This window comes from Macaca thibetana, chromosome 8 (genome assembly GCF_024542745.1).
Source record: "Macaca thibetana thibetana isolate TM-01 chromosome 8, ASM2454274v1, whole genome shotgun sequence".
NCBI lineage: Eukaryota > Metazoa > Chordata > Mammalia > Primates > Cercopithecidae > Macaca > Macaca thibetana.
Window position 1 is genome coordinate 90,065,756 of NC_065585.1, and position 20,699 is coordinate 90,086,454.

The window sequence follows — 20,699 nt, forward strand, 5'->3', positions numbered from 1 at the left end:
AGAGTGTCTTTAAATATTGACTCATATAGGATGGAAAAGTTAAATCAAACTAAACTAATGGGAACAACATTTCCAAATGGTTCAGCCTCTCCTGTGGTTGTAGTAAACCAAACACCCAGGATCACATGGAGGTGGCTGTCCAATGAAGACTTACAATACTTAAGGACACTCTTTTTTCATGGTGATTTTACTGTCTCCACCTGGTTCAAACCAATCCTTCTGTGCATCCATTAATTTATTCAACAGACATTACTAAGCACCTATAAGTGCTAGGTGCTTGACCCATTTCAAGTCTTGCCTTTGTTTGCTAATGTATCCAACTTCAGTTTAACAACATGGCACTGGTCTCCCTGCTTCATCTTTGTTACCTCTGTTTCCCTCTAGATCTTGATCTCCATGTGTCTAGCCATGGTCTAATAACTTGATAACTAATAACTAATAAAAACCAATAATTAACAACTTGATGTCAACTTTTTTGCCTTCCTTGTTTGATAATTTTATTTTTCGTTTTTTGAACTTGACTTGGAGCCTTATCTGGAGAGCCAGAAAGGCATAAGCCCTTGCTGTTGATGTCTGTCCACATAGAAATAGATGCTTACCATCTAGTATTTCTGTCTAGCTACTGTCTCTTCCCATATTGCAGATTTACTTCTGTTAAATCTACTTGAGCAAAAACTTCCATAAATTACTTTTGAATGATCTTCTACAGGGCACATGGTATTGTTAAAAGGATAGACTACGTTCCTTCCAAAGTACCTACTAGCTGTATCACTTACATTAACAGCTTGTACTCAGCTTTATTACTTACAGTAAATATGTCTTCATGGCCATCCTGAAATCGAGCCCCATCTGTTCCATAAAGATATATGGGGGCTGAACTTCTATGTTGTCCATACAGAATAATATAAATCTGTGAGCTGGTCCCTGCATCTGGCAAGTCACTGGTGATTATAAAAACTTTCCAGTTACTACCTATAAAAGAAAAAATAACATACAGCATTATGGCAACTGATAGAAATGGAAGACTCAGAACAACAGGTCATCATAAAAGTAGGAGGGTTCAGGATAGACAAAACTTATTCTTCATCTCCTCTGAAGAAGTGCCATAATAGAAGATTTATATTTGGAATTTAAAATACTCAATAAAATCACTATTTCCTACAATGTGACAGTGAGAATATTTCCAAAAAGATCGTTAGTGAGGCTAGAGTGGTATCATTACCATATTATTGTTGGTCATACCTGGACTCCAAGAGAGTCACTAAACAACTTCTTTGAAGCTCCCAATATTTTGACAAAAAAATCTCCAATATTCTCAGCTCTGGCATGTAACATGTACATTGAGAATTAATGCCTTTTAGGATATTTTTTGAGTTTAGATATTTATTTTCCAAAATAAAAATTTATATGATAATTAAGAATATAAACTGGAATTGGTGAGTAGAATTTGGGAAGTTATCTGCTATAATTTATTCATTTATTATTTTAAGTATCCTCAATTAATAAAGTAACTAAATCCTACAAACAGAAGCATATTTTGTATCACCTACAAACAAATGAAAACAATGCTAGAAAACATATGGCTCATTGTGAACAAAACTGAGACTGACTAAACATTATAGTACATTCATGGTGGTATGATACAATATCCTAGGATTTCGATTTAATTTTGCCAGGTTTCTGTGCAATAAGCATCAGTGTATTATTTCATTTTCACATTGCTATAAAGTTACTACCTGCAACTAGGTAATTCATAAATAAAAGAGGTTTAACTGACTCACAGTTCCACATGGCTGAGAAGGCCTCAGGAAACTTACAATCATGGCAGAAGGCGAAGGAGAAGCAAGTACCTTCTTCACAAGGCAGGAGAGAGAGACAGCGCATGAAGGGGGAGCTGTCAAACACTTTTAAAACCATCAGCTCTCATGAGAACTCACTATCATGAGAACAGCATGGGGGAAACCATCCCCATGATCCAACCACCTCCCCTGCGATCCTCCCTCAATACCTGGGAATTACAATTCAAGATGAGATTTGGGTAGGGACACAAAGCCAAACCAAGTGAATCAGAAAGCTGATCTATAAGAAAAATGAAAGCCAGATGTGGTGGTGCATGCCTGCAGTCCTAGTTACTTGCAAGGCTGAGGTGGAAGAATCGCTTAAGCCCAAGAATTTGAGGTCACAGCAAGCTATGATCTTGTGACAGTACACTCTAGCCTGGACAACAGAGCAAGACCCTATCTCAAAAAAAAAAAAAGGGGAATAAAACAAAAGTGAAGTAATGAGAAATTAGGGAACACCCTCAAGATTACATAAAAGAATTAAGAATACAAAGCAATAAAATTAAGAATGACTGACTTAAATGGCATTCTTTCTACTCATTAGACTGTTTTCCTCTCTTCCAACTTTGAACTAAAATGTATTTCCCATTTTCATCATCAAAATAAATAACCAAAGGCTAGATTTAAATTTTATTTATATGGTACAATAAATACACATTAATGTATGTTTGTATTTGTATTTTTTTATTTTTTTATTTTTTTATTTTTTTTATTTTTTTTTTTTTTTTTGAGACGGAGTCTCGCTCTGTCGCCCAGGCTGGAGTGCAGTGGCGCGATCTCGGCTCACTGCAAGCTCCGCCTCCCGGGTTCACGCCATTCTCCTGCCTCAGCCTCCTGAGTAGCTGGGACTACAGGCGCCCGCCACCGCGCCCGGCTAATTTTTTGTATTTTTAGTAGAGACGGGGTTTCACCGTGGTCTCGATCTCCTGACCTTGTGATCCGCCCGCCTCGGCCTCCCAAAGTGCTGGGATTACAGGCGTGAGCCACCGCGCCCGGCGTATTTTTTTATTTTTATTTACTTTTTTGAGAGGGGGTCTCACTGTGTCACCCAAGCTGGAGTGCAGTGGGTCAGTGATCTTGGCTCACTGCAACGTCCACCTCCTGGGTTCAAGCGATTCTCCTGCCTCAGCCTCTCGAATAGCTGAGATTATAGGCACCCGCCACTATACTCCGCTAATTTTTGTATTTTAGTAGAGGTTTCATCATGTTGGTCAGGCTGGTCTCGAACTCCTGACCTCAAATGATCCACCCACCTTGGCCCCCCAAAGTGCTAGGATTACAGGCATGAGCCACTGCACCTGGCCTGCTTGTAAAAAAATCTACCTTAAAATATAAAACTATATTTTGTTTGCCCTACACATAGTGGAAAGCCATGTTAGTCTATCAAATCATCTTGGTAGACAATCAGTAAGTAAAAACATAATTTTAAAAAACTAGTCAAGGATGGTCTGTCTTTAACAGTGACAGAAAATGTTAAATTGCAATTACAAACTATAGAGGTAGAAAAATTCTAGCTATGTTCTGTAGGATAACTGGTATGTTAGTTCTTCTTTGAATAAATTGAAATACTGCACTTCTGTCTTAGAAATGCAGCAAAAAGAGTTTGAGGGAGAATCAATACTTGCTAGAAGTACAAGGACCAAATCAATCAATCAAGAAATTGGATTTTCCAACAACTAGGATGGAAAGGCTGAAAAGTGAGAGAATGGAAATAAAAATAAAAATAATGAAATATGATGTCCATTTACTATAGGTTTTTGCACCTCCCTAAATCATTAAATTATTAAAATCTTAACCCTGCAAGGGAGTACCATAAAAACTGGAATAGAATCTAAAGATCATGAACTAAGATTCATCTTTCAGTTTATAACTTACATTTCAATCAATACAAAGCCAACAAGTCATTGGGTCATTACTAGTTGACCACTGTCTAGGGAATAATAGATGAAAAACATAAGATGATGTCATTGTCTTCTGTTAGCTTGTAATCTATATGAGGTAATAGGCCAACATACCAAAAGAGAAAAACATCAGAATATTCTTATTGTAATATTTTGTGAGGTGAGGTCAGATCACAGAAAAACTAACATAATAAATAAGAAAAATTAGAAGGAGACGGAAAAGAAGGGGAGAACAAGAAGGAGAAAGTAGGGAGGAGGAAGAAAACAACAAGAAGCCAAATAAAAAGAAAAAGAAACATCAGCAGAAAGAAAGTACACAACTTTATGCCATAATCTTTTAAAGTAGAAGTCAAAAGGCAAGTAAGACAGAAGATTTCAGGAGTTTGTACAGCATCTAACCCCGTTTTCTCAGAAATGCTGTGGGAGAAAAAATGTAAATAGACAAAATTCTAAGTCTTTGAAATATACATATACCACGAGGCCTCAATTTGAAAAACAGTGAGTTGAAGGGGTGAGTAAATGAACTGGAGAAAAAAAGAATGCAGGTAGTGGAAAAATAGCACTTTTTTTCTTTATATAAACTGTCCACTCATTTAATGAGCAAACAGACTGGGGAAAGACTCAATTTACTAGAACAGACACAAAACATATAGAAAATTTGAATAGTCCTATATCCTCTTAAAAAAATAAATTTATACTGTAAATATTTTTCACAAAGAACTTCAGGCCCAGATGGCTTCAATGGTGAATTTTCTATCAAACCATTCTAAAAAATAGTATCAATCCTATATAAGTCCTTTGGAATAGTTCCCAACTCATTGTATGAGAAGAATATTACTCTGGTACCCAAATCAGAAAAGACATTACAAGAAAACTACAGAGCAATAACCCCTATAAGCATCAATGAAAATATTCTCAACAAAATATTAGAAAACCACATCAACTATAATCTTCAAGTTTATTCCAGAAATGCAAGTTTTTTTAACATTAAGCAGCCAATCAGTGTAATTCACCGTATTAACAGAACACAGGAGAACATAAAATGATACTCAGGATCATTCCTCATTAGAGAAATGGAAATAAACTAAAACCACTATGGGATAGAGCACTACATATAATAACTAAAATTAAAAACAGTGAAAATAGCAAGGTAAGGATATAGAGTAACTAGAACTCTCATGCATAACCAGAGGAAGTGTGAAATGGCATAATACTTTGGAAACAGTTTGGCAGTTTCTTGTAAAGTTCAACAAACTTACCATATATTCCTGAAATTCCATTCTAGTAATCTACCCAAAGAAATAAAAACATACAAAAACTTGTACATGAATTTTCATTGTAATTTTACTCACAATACCAGAAACTGGAGTAACCCAAATGTCCATCAACAGGCTAGTCATGGGTTAAATTCTCTCTTCAAAAAAGATATGTTGAAGTCCTAACCTCTGGTACCTATAAATGTGACCCTAATTAAACATAGGGTCATTGCAGATGTAATTATGATATAAATTAAGATGAAGTCATGCTGGAATAGTGTAGGCTCTTAATCCAATACAACTCAGAAAAGAGACACCCAGGGAAAATGTCATGTGAAGATGGAGGCAGATATTAGCATGATACATCTACAAATCATGGAACACCAAGGACTGCTGGAAATCACCAGAAGCTAGGAGGGACACACAGAACAGGATGTCCCTCAGAGCACTCAAAGGAACTAATTCTGCTGACACCCTGATTTCAGATTTCTAGCCTACAGAACTATGAATGAATAAATTCTGTTGTTTGAAGGCACCAATTTGTGGTACTTGTCTTACAGCAGTCCCAGGAAACTGAAAAAGATTTGGTAATAGGAAGTAGGGTGCTGCTGTATAAAACACCTAAAGCTAGTTCTAGATAGGCTCTGGAAATAGGCCAAGGGTGTGCCTGAACAACCTCTTGCTAATGTGATTCACTGATCCAATCAGCCATCTCAGCAGAAGCCATAAATAGATGGAGTTACCCAGGAAAGATCTGTGGAGAACAATTGTGTCTAATGGTACAGACCCCTTTGGCATCCACAGAAGACCAACAAGGTTTTTGGAGAATATTATTTCATCAGATGAAAGAAACAGAGATGGGACAAATGACTGTGAGGGCCAGAGAGGGTAAAGCCACTGCCCTTGGGGGCTGAGTGGGTGGGCTGCTGCCTGAGTAGGGCCCAGAGAGCAAAGCAGTAAGCCACTGAGGATTACTCTCAGGCCTTGAAATCTAATGAAATTTGCCCTGCTAGGTTTCTAACTTGCTTGGAACACGTGACCCCTTTTTTCCTTTCAGTTTCTTCCTTTTGGAATGGGAATGCTTATCCTATGCCTGTCCCATCATTGTACTTTAGAAGCAAATAATTTGTTTTCTAGTTTCACACATCTGTCAATGGAGAGGAATTTTGGTCCAAGATGCATTATACCCAGAGTCTCACCCATATTTGATTTTGATAATATATAAAATGAGATTTGGGACTTTGTGAAATTATTATATTTAGATGAGATTTTGAATTTAAAGTTGATGGTGGAATGGTTAAAACTTTTGGGAATATTGGAATGCAGTAAATGCATTTTGCACATAAGGACATGAATTCTCGAGGGCTAGAAAGCAAACTGTAATGGGTGACTAGTGTCCTTATAAGAAGAGAAGAGATACAGAGACAGAGAAAGAGTGCTACACAAAGATGGAGACAGACATTCCAGCTATCCTGCTGCAAGCCAAAGAATGCCAAGAACTGCAGGCAACCACCAAAAGCCAGAGAAGAGGTGAGGAAGGATCTTCCCCTACAGTCTTTAGAGACAGCATTCAGACTTCTAGCCTTCAGAACTCTGAGAATAAATCTGTTGTTTTAAGTTACTCAGTTTGTGGTAATCTGTTACAGAAGCCCCAGCAAACAAAAGATGACTCTACAGTAAAATGTGTTACATAATGAATACAACTCAGCAATGAAAAGGCACAAACTACTCATAGATGTAACAATTTGGATGAATCTTAAGCTTCATGCTGATCAAAACCCTAGTCACAGGAGTATGTACTTCATGATTCCACAGAACTGCTAGGAAAAGGCAGTATAACTGAAAGCAAATGAGTTCTTTCCTAGGGCCAGGAATGGTGGAATTATCTTCAGAGAACACAAAGAAACTATTTGGGATAGAATTGTTCTGTATTTTTATTGAGATGTTAATTATACAGGTGAACACGACTGTCAAAACTCATCACATTTTACATTTAAAATGAGTACATCTCTTTACGTAAATTATACCTCAATAAGTTGATTTTTTTAAACATTAATAAACAAAACTTGTAAAAGTTATAACCCAAAAGGTAAAATTGTTTTAAACTGCCACACAAATGAAAAAGGACAAATTTCCTTTATTTGCAAACAATTCATACAATCAATAAAACAAAACTAAACTAAACATGGATATCACAATGGAAAAATGGACAAGAATATGAATAGGCAATTTATTTAAAAAAGAGAAAGAACACAAGTGATCAAGAAATAGAAAATATGCTCAACCTCCCTTATACCTAAAGACAGGCAAATCAAAACATTGTTTTTCATCTATCAGAGTGACAAAAATCTTTGGTTTTAAAACACCTAGTGTTATAGGAGTGTGAAGAAATGGGCTTTCTCACACAGTTTGACATCAGTGAAGTTTCATATACCTTTATTGAATGGCAGCTTGAGAATATCTATGAAATTTTACAATGCGCATATTCTTTAATGTAACTATTTTACTCTTGTAATTTACTATACAAATATACTCAGAAAGACCCCAAACTATGTGTACTAAGAACATTCTTCAAAAATCTCTTTATCTAAGTAGCAAATATTTAGATATTGTAATGTAATGGGGAGCCGAGCAAGAAGATACGAGGCAGATGAGAACAGAGGTAGCCTTTATTGGGCTCGTGGGCAAGGTTCACGGTCCCCTAGGAGGAGGGCCGAGGAAGTCGTGCTCGGGGTGGGTATCGGGGGGCCTTTTATAGGGCGAGGTAGGCAGGGTTTGTAGGTTTCGGTTTTCCTGAGTTAGGTTTCGATTTCTGAAGAATGACATGAACAGGAGCTTGTGCAGAGTGGGGGTTTTTGGCGGGCACGGGCTTTTTTTGTGCGCTGAGAGTCTTAGCAGGAAGTGAAGGGCGGGAAGTCCTAACAAAGGGCCTGCCATGCCAGGTGATAACGCCATGTTGGGTCTAGATTCCTGCCTAACATTCCGACCTCTTTCTAATAAGAAAAAGGGGGGACGTATTCATCTGGCTGCTTCCTGCTGATATAGGCTGTCGTGGGGTTCTTCGGAGGTTGGAACTCGGGTGTAGGGGTGGAGTAGCATCTGATTGACAGCAACCCGGGAGGCTTCCTTTATGTGGTCCTGGACGAAGAGGATGACACAGGGAGCTAGACTTGGGAGGACTAGGTGGCCAAGGAAGGTCAGGCAGAGGGTCATTTCCTGCGCATGTGAGTTGTAACTTGGTAGGTGTAACAACCTGAGTGGTCCAATTGCAATCATGTTGGGTGGGCGACTTTTTCAGCTGGGACAGGTGATACCAGGAGGGAAGACCAAGGAGCTTGGCAACAGTGGGGGTGGCGGGGATTAAGGTGTATGGTCCTCTTCTTTCAGACGACCGTTGATAGTGGGGAATGTGGAGTTTCTAGGAGAATGGTTGCCGCCTGCACCTAAGGGTTAATGGGGACCAAAAACCAGGAATGAGGTATGAGCCTGGCGGGGTTTATCAGGAGGGGAAAGAGAAACACGCAAGGTGCAGAGAGGGGTTGGGCCGGAAGTGAACTGAGGCCCCTAGCTTGGAGAGGAGGTCTCGTCCTAACAAAGGGACTGGGCACAAAGGAATGATGAGAAATGAGTGCGAGAAAAGGGAGCCATCCAGGCGGCAAGACAGAAGAGGAGCCTGGCGGTAGGTGGAGGGAGTGCCATCAATTCCTATGACCGTGACAGCGGAGGGATGGCTGGGCCACTGGAGGAAGGCAAAACAGAGTAGATAGCCTCCCGTGTCCACAAGGAAGGATATGGACTTACCCGCTGCCTGGAGCATAACCTTGGGCTTGGCGAGAGTCGGAGGGATTCTCCAGCCTGGGCCTTTTAATCTTTGTTGGTGTGGAGGAGCTGGAAGAGGCCTCCAGTACCTGGAGGAGGCTCGTCAAGTAGTGGCGTAGCAACCTTCCTCAGGTTGGGGCAGTCTGACTTCCAGTGGCCCATCCGCCCGACAGCTCAGACAGGGACGAGTTGGCTCCTCAGGGTTGGGGCACTGCCTGGCCCAGTGGCCTTCATTGCCGCACTTGAAACAGGCACCAGGTGGCGCTTGGGGAGCACCTCCTCTCTGAGAGCTCCTGGAGCCAGCGGGCTTCAGGGCTGCTACCAAGGCCTGGGTTTGGAGTTGTACCTTCTGTTTTAGCCTGGCCTGTTGCTGGGCCTCAGCTGCTTCCTCCCTGGAGTTGTAGACCTTGAAGGTCAGTTGACTAAATCCTGGATGGGAGTTTGAGGGCCGTCCTCCACCTTTTTAAATTTTTTCTGGATATCCGGAGCCGACTGAGAAATAAAGTAGGTAGCCAAGACGGTTTCTCCTGCAGGGGAGGCAGGGTCAAGGCAGGTGTACTGAATGAGTGCCTCAGTTAGTTGGCTAAGAAAAACGGCCAGATTCTCATCTGAGTCTTGGACTACCTCCTTTAATTTATCAAAGTTGACTGACTTATTTATTGGAGGCTGCCTGCATGCCAGCAAGAAGGCACTGGACCATCATGTCTTGGTGGCGGCGGCCTGCCTGCCCAACCTGGTAGTCCCAGTCGCGCTCGGCCGAGGGCACCGCCTCGGTGCCAACTGGCATGGCGGGGTCAGTTAAATGAACCTGGTCAGCGTGCTGCCTGGCTGCCGCTAGGATACATTCCCGTTCCTCAGAGGACAGGGTTGAGGTCATAATGACATGGAGATCATGCCAGGTGAGGTCATACGCCTGGCATAGGTATCTGAACTCTTTGATATACAGAGTGGGGTTGGCCGAGAAAGAGTCTACATGCTCTTCAATCTTAGACAGGTATGCCAGTGAAAACGGCACATGGACTGGACCACTCCTTTGGCGCCTGCCACTTCCTGCAAGGGGCACAGGAGGTTGGTCCTGGACCAGGTATGGGCTGAGGCAGGTGAGGAGGAAGAGGAGGTAGGAGAGACAGGGTCCGTCAGGTTTGGTGGGGACACAGGAGGAGTGAAGGGGTGGCGCAGACGGAGAGGGCGAGGGGTCAGAGTAAGGGGGGAGGCGGTTGAGCGGGAGACTAACGGGGACACGGAAAAAAAGCATTAGGGGGCTCAGAGGAAGAGGAGAGATTGTTCTCTTCTGGCCTGAGGAAGATGTCGGGAGCAAGACCTGGGCCAAAAAATATTGGGCACAGAGGTCTGGGCGGGAGCGCAAGTCCTAAAAGGCCTGAACATAGGGTACCTCGGACCATTTGCCTAGTCTCTTGCAGAAGTTGGTCAGGTCTGTGAGGATGTTAAAGTCTAGAGTGCCCTCTGCAGGCCACTGAGACTGATTATCTAATTTATACTGCAGCCATGCCACTGTGCAGAAGAAAATAAGCCGCTTTCGTTTTAGGTCTTGGCCAAGACCTAAAGTCTGGAATTAGCCAAGAGGCACCCCAGAGGGGATTTTTCGGTCTGGTTTGGACTAGGCAGCCCCCATAATCCTGAGGCGGGCAGTCTGGAGGCAAGGGGAGCATCCTCCCACTGCCAGGCCGAGTGCGGGGTATGGCGGCTTGTGGGGAGGTTGGACGTCTCCTAGTCCCCGGGTGCCGAGGTCACTTGTGACAGACGGGGGAAGCCCTGAAGCGGCCTCATTTTCGGGCAGGGACTCCCAGAGCCTGCAGGACGGGGGAAAACTTACCCAGCAGTGATCAAATTGAGTCTTGGATTTGGTGAAACAGCTCCCTGCTCAGAGAGGAGGTCCTGGCTTGGGGAGAGGAGAGCCTGCCCAAACTGGCAGGGGTCCGGGGAGGGGTCTCCTCCCGGGTTTCGGTACCAATGTAATGTAATGGGGAGCCGAGCAAGAAGAGACGAGGCAGATGAGAACAGAGGTAGCCTTTATTGGGCTCGCAGGTGAGGTTCACCGGTCCCCTAGGAGGAGGACCGTAGGGCCGTTGTGGCGCTCTCGGCAGTATGGGGGGAGGGGCCTTTTATAGGGCGAGGTAGGCGGGGTTTGTAGGTTTCAGTTTTCCTGAGTTAGGTTTCCATTTCTGAGGAATGACCTGTCCAGGAGCTTGCGCAGAGCCCGGGTTTTATGGAGGGCGCCGGCTTTTTTCGAGCACTGAGAGTCTTAGCAGGAAGTGAAGGGTGGGAAGTCCTAACAAAGGACCTGCCATGCCAGGTGATACCACCATGTTGGGTCTAGATTCCTGCCTAACAGATATGATCATGTATCTTTAAATACAGAATGAGTTAAATTTTGACTCAGTGCAATACACAACTATTTCAAAAGAATAAAGCTAAATGTGGTACAATTTGGATACTAATACCTCAGTTTTACAAATAAAAATGATAATATGTACACATGCTGCTATGCACATTTAAAGTTTAGAAAAATCACCTTAAGATACCTTTATAAATAAAGTTTAGAAGTTGGAGATGAGAGAAGGAAGACACTTTTTATTTTATACCTGCCTACACTATCTAATATTTTTACTACATGCTATATAAGTTTTACCTTTTTAAATTGGTTAAGTATGTAAAGAGAAAAATATATATAGTGAACCAATGAAAAGTTCTTTGGGAGTATCACCATATAGGAACTCTGTGCCTACATTCTTTCAAAACAAAAAAAAAAATTTTCACCTTGTGACTGTTAAAGTCCTCTCTAGAATTATCATTTTATATTTAGAGTTCCTAGTAATCCTATGTAAACTGTTCTTCCCAGTATTCACAGGCTAGAAAAATCTTTAATAATCTTCAAGTGATGCCAAACAGAAAAGACTGAACCATTTCTGCAAATCAGTACATTGACATTTAGTGCCACAACTAATTGTGCATCTCTAGTCAGAAATGGCTTGACTTTTCTATAAATGTGAATAGTATCTTTGTGAGGAGAGGAGAGTAGTAGATCTTCAAGGTCACACAGAATCATTTTGAGATCTAGTCTCTGAAACTTGATTTTAGATAAGTTAAACTTTCTCAGTTTCTTCATTCAGAAAACAGAAATAATACATTCCTCTTATGGCCTTTAGGAGAGCTAAATCAGACAACATGTGTTAAGCACATAGTACAGTGCCTATTACATAACAGCTACCCAAGAAAGGAAAGTTATTATCATTGTAATTGTTACAAAATTACCTCTTTTGCATCAATTAGATTATGTGTTCTCATGAGAGCAATATTAATCCCAAAGGACAAAACCTGGTTTTTGGAGGGCAAAAAATCTTAAATATACAATGGTTTTGGGCCCTCTAAACTCAGGGCTATCTGGCAAAACATTATTCCTTAGTATTTAATTTCTCTCATTAGCAGAAGGCAATAACAGAAAAAAAAGTTGAGAAGTTAATTAAGCTACTTAAGAATTACATGTAAAAACCATTATCAACCTTGGAAATTTCAGAGGACAAATTTATTATATAAATGGAAATTAATCTCCTAATATACAAAATTAGAGAAATAGTGCCTGTGTCTGTCTACATGCCTGAGTGATTGTAATTCATATACGCAACAATAAAAAGAAACAGAAAAGGATCAATCTTCATGATATAGGTATGTAGCCACTGGATTACAATGGTGTCTATAAGGAGATTTATATTGGTGGGCAAATATAAGTCACAAATACTTGGGATTAAACCATTGGAAATCAAACTCCAAGCAAGGCAATAAGAGAATTCAACCTTAGCCACCGTTGTTTGAAAAAGATTGTGTGAAATCAGAAGCAGCCATAAAATAACTTATAAGTAGTATATGTTACAGAACTAATGGAAGATAACTGGTTCTCTTTTCATGCCAGAAAAACCTAAAGTAGCAAAATACCAATTTGAGTGTCCAAGATAATGATGGACTGCTTTACAGATGGGCAGGGTCATTTTGTGTAGTTCTCTCCAGTACTCTTGTGCACGCTGCCTCTAAGCACCAGACGACTTGACTCCATCTTTCTATGGTCTCTCTTTTCACCCAGGAATATAAGGCCCAAGGCTACTTTTCCAGTGTAGATAAAATTTACATAGCAGGGGGAAATTCCAAGCCAGGCACTCAAAGCTTTAGTCTCCAGCTGCTGGTTTAGCAGTTTAAAAAGAAAAAATGAAAGAACCTAAATTGGCCAAAGCAATTTTGAAAGAGAACAAAGTTGGAAAAATTTACACTATCTGGTTTCAAGGCTTACTATAAAGCTACAATAATCAAGATGGTATATTGTGGCATACAAATATATGCACAAATCACTGAAACAGAAGAGAGAATGCAGAAATGCACCCCTACACATGTGGTTGATTAACTTTTGACAAAAGACTATCCTTTCTAATTCAAAGTATTCAATGAAGAAAGGATAGTCTTTGGAACAAAGAGTGCTGGAATAACTGGATATCCATTTAAAATAAAATGAATCTCAACTCTTACCTCCCACAGTATATTTAAAAAAAAAAAAAGAGAGCTCAAAATGGGACAAATAGACCCAACGTAAGAACTAAAATGATGAAACTCCTAAAAGAAAACACAGGGGAAAATCTTGTCATTGACATAGGCAGGCAGAGATTTCTTAGATAAGACTTGAAAAGCATGAGCCATACAAAGGAAATAAACAAACTGGCCTTACCAAAATTTAAAACTTGTTCATTCAAAATCCCACCACTAAGAAAGTAAAAAGTCAAGCTATTAGACTGGGAGAAAATGTATGCAAGACATACATCTGAATGTATTGTATATTGTATTATATATATAATTGATTCTCAGCCTTTTGGCTAAGATCAAGTGAATATATTGTACCCAGAATATGTAAAGAACTCTTGCAGCTCTAGATTTCAAATGCCCAACAGAAAATAAATCTGAAAACACACTATACCACAAGATACATGAACAGCAAATCAGTACATGTAAAGAGGTCCAACAACAATAGTCACTTAGAAAAATGCAAATTAAATGCAGAAAAGTAAACACACTGGTATAGCTAAAATTTAAGATTAACAATAGCAAGTGCAAACTAGAATACAGAGCAACTAGAATCCTCATATATTGTTGGTAGGGATACAACATGATACAACTACTTTTGAAAGGAGTTGGCAATTTCTTATTAACATACAATTACCGTACAAGCTAACAATCTCGCTCCTAGATATTTACCTAGGAAAAATAAAAAATATGTCCTGCAAGAAGACTGGACATTAATGTTTATATAACTTATATCCATAATAGCCAGAAACTGGAAATAAATGTATATTAGCTGGCAAATGTATAAACAAAGTGTGGTATGTACATACAATGAAATACCACTCAGCAATGAAAAACAAACTACTGATTCAGGCAACAATAATGAATCTCAAAATCATTTTGCTAAGTAAAAGAAGCAGATAGCAAAGATGCCAGACCATAAGACTCCATTTGCAAAAAATTCTAGAAAAAAAACAGTACAGCCACAGAAAGTGAATCCATGGTTTCCAAGGGCTGGGAAAAGGGGAGAAGCAATTAGCTATAAAGGGAAATAAGAAATCCTTTTTTGGGTGATGGAAATGTTCTATTATCTTACTGTAGTGGTGATTACGTGAATACATATGTTTGTCAAAATGCATCAAATCATAACACTTAAAATTGGAGAGATTTTATCAAATGTAAATTATACCCAAATAGAGGGTGAGAGAGAGAGAGAAGGAAATTAAAAATTAAGGAATTATTCCAGAGGTTCATCAGGCTGAGGTAATATTCATAATAGAAATTTTAAAATGAAAGAACAACAACAACAAAAAAAAACAGAAGGGAAAGATCACAGAAATAATATAAAACAAATTCCCAGAACTAAAGGATATGGGTACTGAATGCCTCGTGTAACAAAAACAAACAAACCCTATACAAGTATGTATTATTGTGAAATTTCAGAATACCAGAATAGACAGACGGTCCTAGAATCTTTTGGGAAGGGGAGAGGGGTCACATGTATGGGAGCAGAAATGAGAATGGCTTGGTACTTTTCATGTTGGGACTAAAAAATAAAAGACAAATTTTTAAAGTTTCAAAATGTTTGACTTACTTCTAATGTATAATGCCATGTAATTTTTATCCATTAAACATGTGAAAATAAAGATTTTTTCGTGTGTGTTTGTTTATTTTGAGATGGAGTCTCACTCTGTCGCCCAGGTTGGAGTGCAGTGGTGCGATCTTGGCTCACTGCAACCTCCACCTTCTGAGTTCAAGTGATTCTCCTGTCTCAGCCTCCAAAGTAGCTGAGATTACAGGTGCATGCCACCACGCCTGGCTAATCTTTTATATTTTAGTAGAGACAGGGTTTCACTGTGTTGCCCAGGCTGGTCTTGAACTCCCAAGTTCGGGCAATCTACCTGCCAAAAGATATTTTCATACATGCAATTAAAAAAAAAACTCCCATGCACCCCTTATTATAAACTATAAGACAATTTTCTCCACCTAAATTGAGGCCTAAACTAAGATTTCAATAAATCAAGACATCCAATATAGAGAGAAAAAGGAGATTCCCAGGATGTTGCTGAGGGATAGCTCAGGATGACAACTGCACAGCCGACTTGGATTGAAGCAGTTCATGTTGGATGAGGAGGGAGCTGGGTAGAGGAGTTGGGAAGGGACTTCCCCAAGGAATGCCTTCAAGAAAAATAATGTCCCCAAGGGGAAAAAAAAAATAGAATAGATAGGCACTTTTATGCTGACACAGTCAGCCCTGGGGAAGAGTTCAGTAATAAATGATAGTCCATTTTTAATCCAAGGAAAACAAAAAATAGCTCAAAAAAGAAAATGTAGTCAGAATATGCTAAAAGGCTCAGCTGAGAAAAATATTTACATATTCACATGGTTATTAATAAAAACCCTGTAATTTAATTTAAAAAAATTATACTGGCAGAGACAGGAGGTGGGAAGCTGAAGGTGAAATATCAATAGACAAAATCTAAAATTGAAAAAAAAAAAAAGCAGTATGTCTCTAGATACAGAAATAAACAGCAGAAAAACAGCTAAACATTTTCAAGAAAGGTGCCTCTGTGGAGTGGGAATTAGGTATGTACAGGGTCAGAAAGTGACCTGGTCAGAAACTTTTATTTTGAGCCATGCACTTCTGATTAAAACTAGTTATAAACGTATAACTTTGGTAAGAAATAAAAATGCAAATGGAAGAGTTCATCACTGAAAGAAGTACAACTTCTATGCTGGAGAGCCTGCCAGTGCAGGTCTACTGTGTGATTCTAGCTCTTAATGCCTTATAGACACTAGGTGGTCAGCTGTATGCAGAAACTTGTCCAGCTAGGCACTCACTGTGGACCCCATTCCTAACCCCCTCAGGACCACCCAGGAGTTCAGTCAGTCCTGTTGAGCTATTACATAGCACTCTACATACTTTGACATTTCATGACAACCAGACATTTCATGAGACTCTATTTGTTGATCCAGATTAGGTCTACAAATTCCTAGTAGGATACCGAACAGGGCATACAAGGCTAACCTCGGCATCAACCTCCTGAAGGAAAAGCACCAGACAATCTCCATAATGCTATACTACCCCATGCCTCCTGGAAGGGTAACAGGACAGAGCCCATTGTGCAGATTGGTGCAAACTAACAGGTGAACAGGGAGAAAGTAAGCAAAGGCATAAAATAACAAATCTAGAGAACTTTCTCTTGGTCCCAGTCATTCCTCATATAATGGCTTTTTGACTGAGAATTTCCACTAACAGGCCTATGTTGAAATACATATCTAAAACAAACTCCAATGTCATTTAAATGACATGAAATTATTCTTTTGGATTCTCTATACCACATCCATGAGAATAAATGGGACACATATGTATGCAAGTGTGTTTTTTGTTTTTGTTTTTGTTTTTTGAGAGGAGTTTTGCTCTTGCCGCCCAGGCTGGGGTACAGTGGCATGATCTCAGCTCACTGCTACCTCTGCCTACTGGGTTCAAGAGACTCTCCTGCCTCAGCCTCCTGAGTAGCTAGGATTACAGGCACCCATGACCAGCCCCGGCTAATTTTTGTACTTTTAGTAAAGAAAGGGTTTCACCATGTTGGCCAGATTGGTCTTGAACTCCTGACATCAGGTGATCCACCCACCTCGGCCTCCCAAAGTGCTGGGATTACAGGCATGAGCCACCGTGCCCAGCCAAGCGTTGTGATTTTTATGCTGGTTTCTTTCTAATGTGGTCTTGAGGTTTTTCTTGAGAGTGGCCATAAGGTCCAGCCTTGCCCTGGCCAGAAATTCAAAGGATTTGGTTGTGGACGTTGACAGTACGCCTTCCATGGAATGCCTCTTTATCCTGAAGGATGCCTACTGCCTAAGTGTCTGCCCCATGACTAGGTGTCCTTCTCACAGGAAACTGTTTTTATAGGCAGACACCCTTGTGGGTCTTGCCTGACCTGTATCCAGATTATTCCTGTCATACAGTCACTCTCTAAGATAGCCCCGACCAAAAAGAAGGCTATGTTAAGAGTATCTATGCCAAATGAGACACAATGAAGTGAAATGAAAATGCATGAAACGTAAGTGTTTATTATTCACAGTTCCCAGAAAGGTTAGGGGTACCAACAGAAAGAGGCAGCAGGGAGCTCAATCAGCAAGGGGTCAGTGGGGAAAAGGAGAGGAAGAGGGAGAAATGGAAGAAGGGAGGTTGGGAGAGAGAACAGTTGGGAGAGAGGGAGGAGGAAATCTCTGGGACTGTGTATGCCTTTATTAAAGTCTATGGGCATTATCCCTTAGGCTTTCTTGTGGGGGTTGTAGATAGGCTAATTTAAAGAAATAAGTTCCCCTCTTCCCTCCTGAAGGGGCGAACCTATTTACGTGACTCTGGTGTTGACCATTACATTTTATCATGTTCAGTAGCTGTGGAGTATGTTGGGTTTGGGGTCAAAGAAATGAGGAATAAGTAGGCCATACGGCAAACAACTACATGGGAAAGTAAGGTTTTAACTAAGCCAAAGGTGACAGATTAGGACTAAATTTCAAATATTATGTCAGGCCTAAAACTGGATGCTGAGGCAGCAACTGCATTAAACAAACTTAAAAATATATATATACGAATATTTATATATATGAACATAAATATAGTATTTAGCTTCGTATCACCCACTTCTATTTTCACTCTCAATATAATGAATTCCTGCGATGTGCAAGTCATGTTTTCCCATGAACCTACCATCCTATCTTAATTTACTTGGTTGTATTGATTCACCTGAGCTTTAAGCAGTCTCACGTAGGTAGTAGTCTGTAGACTGCAGCCATTTATCAACATTAGAGTTACAGAAGAAAAGAACTATTTTCAAGAGGAAAAGCAGCTAAACGATTTTTACTCCATTGCCCTTTGTTTTTTGTTCTTGCTGTTACTGATTGTTATGATAATCTGTGTATGAATCAAAAAGTAAACATTAATATATGAAATAGCTATGCATAGAGAAAAGACTCATGTGTATGTCCTTTAGAAAGAATTTCCATTGTTAAAAAAATAATCATTGTATATTACATCTAAAGTCCATGATGGGAACTGTTTACTAATTTTTGTCTAGAACAAGATGAACATATCTTCTCTAAACCATCAAACATAGTACTTGTCTCTGTTTGAAGGTTTGCTGTTTTGCTCCTTAATTTTCAAAAGCTTTTCAGTCATACAATCTCTGCTATGACTTGGGAATATTCCCTTAATAACTTAGCACTTAAGTCACTGGAAGATAAACCTTTTTGGGAAAAAAACTGTGAAATACCTTGAAATGGACAAAAAAGAAATTACTAAGTGCCTTGTCAAGTCCTCTTGGGGTTACCTCTGTTTTTTCATTATCTTTAAATTATCTGAAAATCCTGCAAATTATAAAAACATAGATAATGCAAACTATTCTTCTCCATAGAAATATAAATTGGTTGTGTCCAGGGAATGTAATATTTGTCCTGGACAGACCCAAATTCATTTCAGCATTTCTTATTGCTTATTTTTAGTGATACTTTAAATTCTTCCTTCAGCCCACTGTATATGTTAATAATTCCCTACGTAATTGGTAAGTTAAATAAAATCTTTGGCACATGATCATGTTATATCTGTAAGGAATTCATGATTTTGCTTTTTAAAAACAATTATCCTTTAATACCTTAATGGACAAGACAGTAGAATAGTAGGAAAAATGCTAAGTACTTTGGATTAAAATAACTCTGGGCAGTTATGGAATCCTTCTTAACCTCAATAAACAGGGAATAGAAAGTCATTTTGTTTTCAGGGTAGATCTGTACATAGAGTATCAAACCACAAAACTCAGGACTTTTTATGAGGATCAAATACAGATATTAAAGTAAAAGTGCTTCTTTACTAGCCTCTGTGAGTTTTAGTCCCCTTCCTGCTACATTAAAGATACTATTACCCATCAAGAGGGTTGTTGTGAGGACTAAGATAATACACATAAAGAACTTAGCCCAATATCTGGCACCAAGCAGGGGCTCAAACTGTTAGTCACCTTCACTTTCATAAAGGGCCAGATGACTAAATCTTGAAAATATTACATTTCATATACATGCACACAATAAAGCTAAAATACATCTTGGTCAGAAGAACACCAACTTTGAAAAGCGTATCAAAGATATTAACACAAATAGCTTTTTAAAGAAAAATAGCTAAAACATGTTTAACACTGTGTGCCAACCTCTGTGCTAAGAGTTTTACAAGTATTTTCTCTAGTGATCCTCTCACAACCACCTTATAAGGTAGCTCCTCATAAGTACTTTAATAGAGTGCCATAAATATGGAATGTAGTTTCAATACCTCAGTTTACACTCTGAAAAATGAGGCATGTTTTTTGTCACTGAAAAGTTGCATTATAGTATTTGAAAGTGTCATGTAAAAATTACCCCATCCACTGAGCCAATGACTCATTAACTTAGTTTCAACTTGAATGAGGGAATTTTGGTGGGTGCCATCTTCCCCAAATTGGGCTTTCCTTGGAATCAATTCTGATGATTCTTGACAGTTGAAATTTTTGAGTGCCTCTACGTTTGAACTTTTGCTCCTTGCTACTAATAGCATATTTATTTTAATTCTGAACACTGCTACTTCTTCTGGGTTTAATATTTGGGGGATGCCTGCACAGTTGGACATTCAGCTTTCACTGAAGCAGAAGCACGAAGCTCAGAGACTGCCCCAATGCTTAAAGCATTGCCTTTATCCATGCAAGCCTCTCAGAGTGCCTGAACCTTTGACAGCGCATGGCACAGCTGCCATCTGGTGGGCAAAACACAATAATTTCACCACTCTACCTTGGAACCAGAGACTCTGAATTCCTGAGTAAGGGATGCTACACTTCCATACTCAGCCCTTCAGGTACTTCATCTCTAAAGCAAAAGCTAGGTCTCTATAATATTCTTAAATTTCCTCTCAAGTTTCACTTACTCTTCTAAATTTCACAGTGTGACAAGATTTTTTAAATATAAATCTTGTAAAAATAAAAACATGCTTTGAATGTTTAAAAATCATCTTTACAGACATTTTAAAGATGAGTAAAATACCGCTTTCATAAAATATAAAAAAAACCTAAAAAAATACAAAAAACTGAGTTCTATCCTTCAGCATATTTGCACATCCTTCTATATGTGTGGATCTGAAATTAGTAAGAGTTAAGAAAAACTAAATGCCTTCAAAAGCACTTCTTACCCATTTAACACACATTTATTAGGTACTTACCATGTCCCAAGTATGAAGCTAGCTCTGTGAACAAGATGTGGCCTAAAATCTCAGAATTCAATGTATGTGAACATGTTCATTTTAA

The 20,699-nt window shown here is 39.4% G+C and overlaps 1 protein-coding gene across 1 annotated transcript in view; it reads right to left on the reverse strand.

Moving 5' to 3' along the window:
* Window positions 1-20,699, reverse strand: part of RP1 (RP1 axonemal microtubule associated) — a 273,274-nt gene that overhangs the window by 235,999 nt on the left and 16,576 nt on the right. Inside the window, exon 3 of the mRNA XM_050802339.1 lies at window positions 809-972. Coding sequence (XP_050658296.1) covers window positions 809-972 — 164 coding nt within the window. The remainder of the gene's footprint in view (window positions 1-808; window positions 973-20,699) is intronic.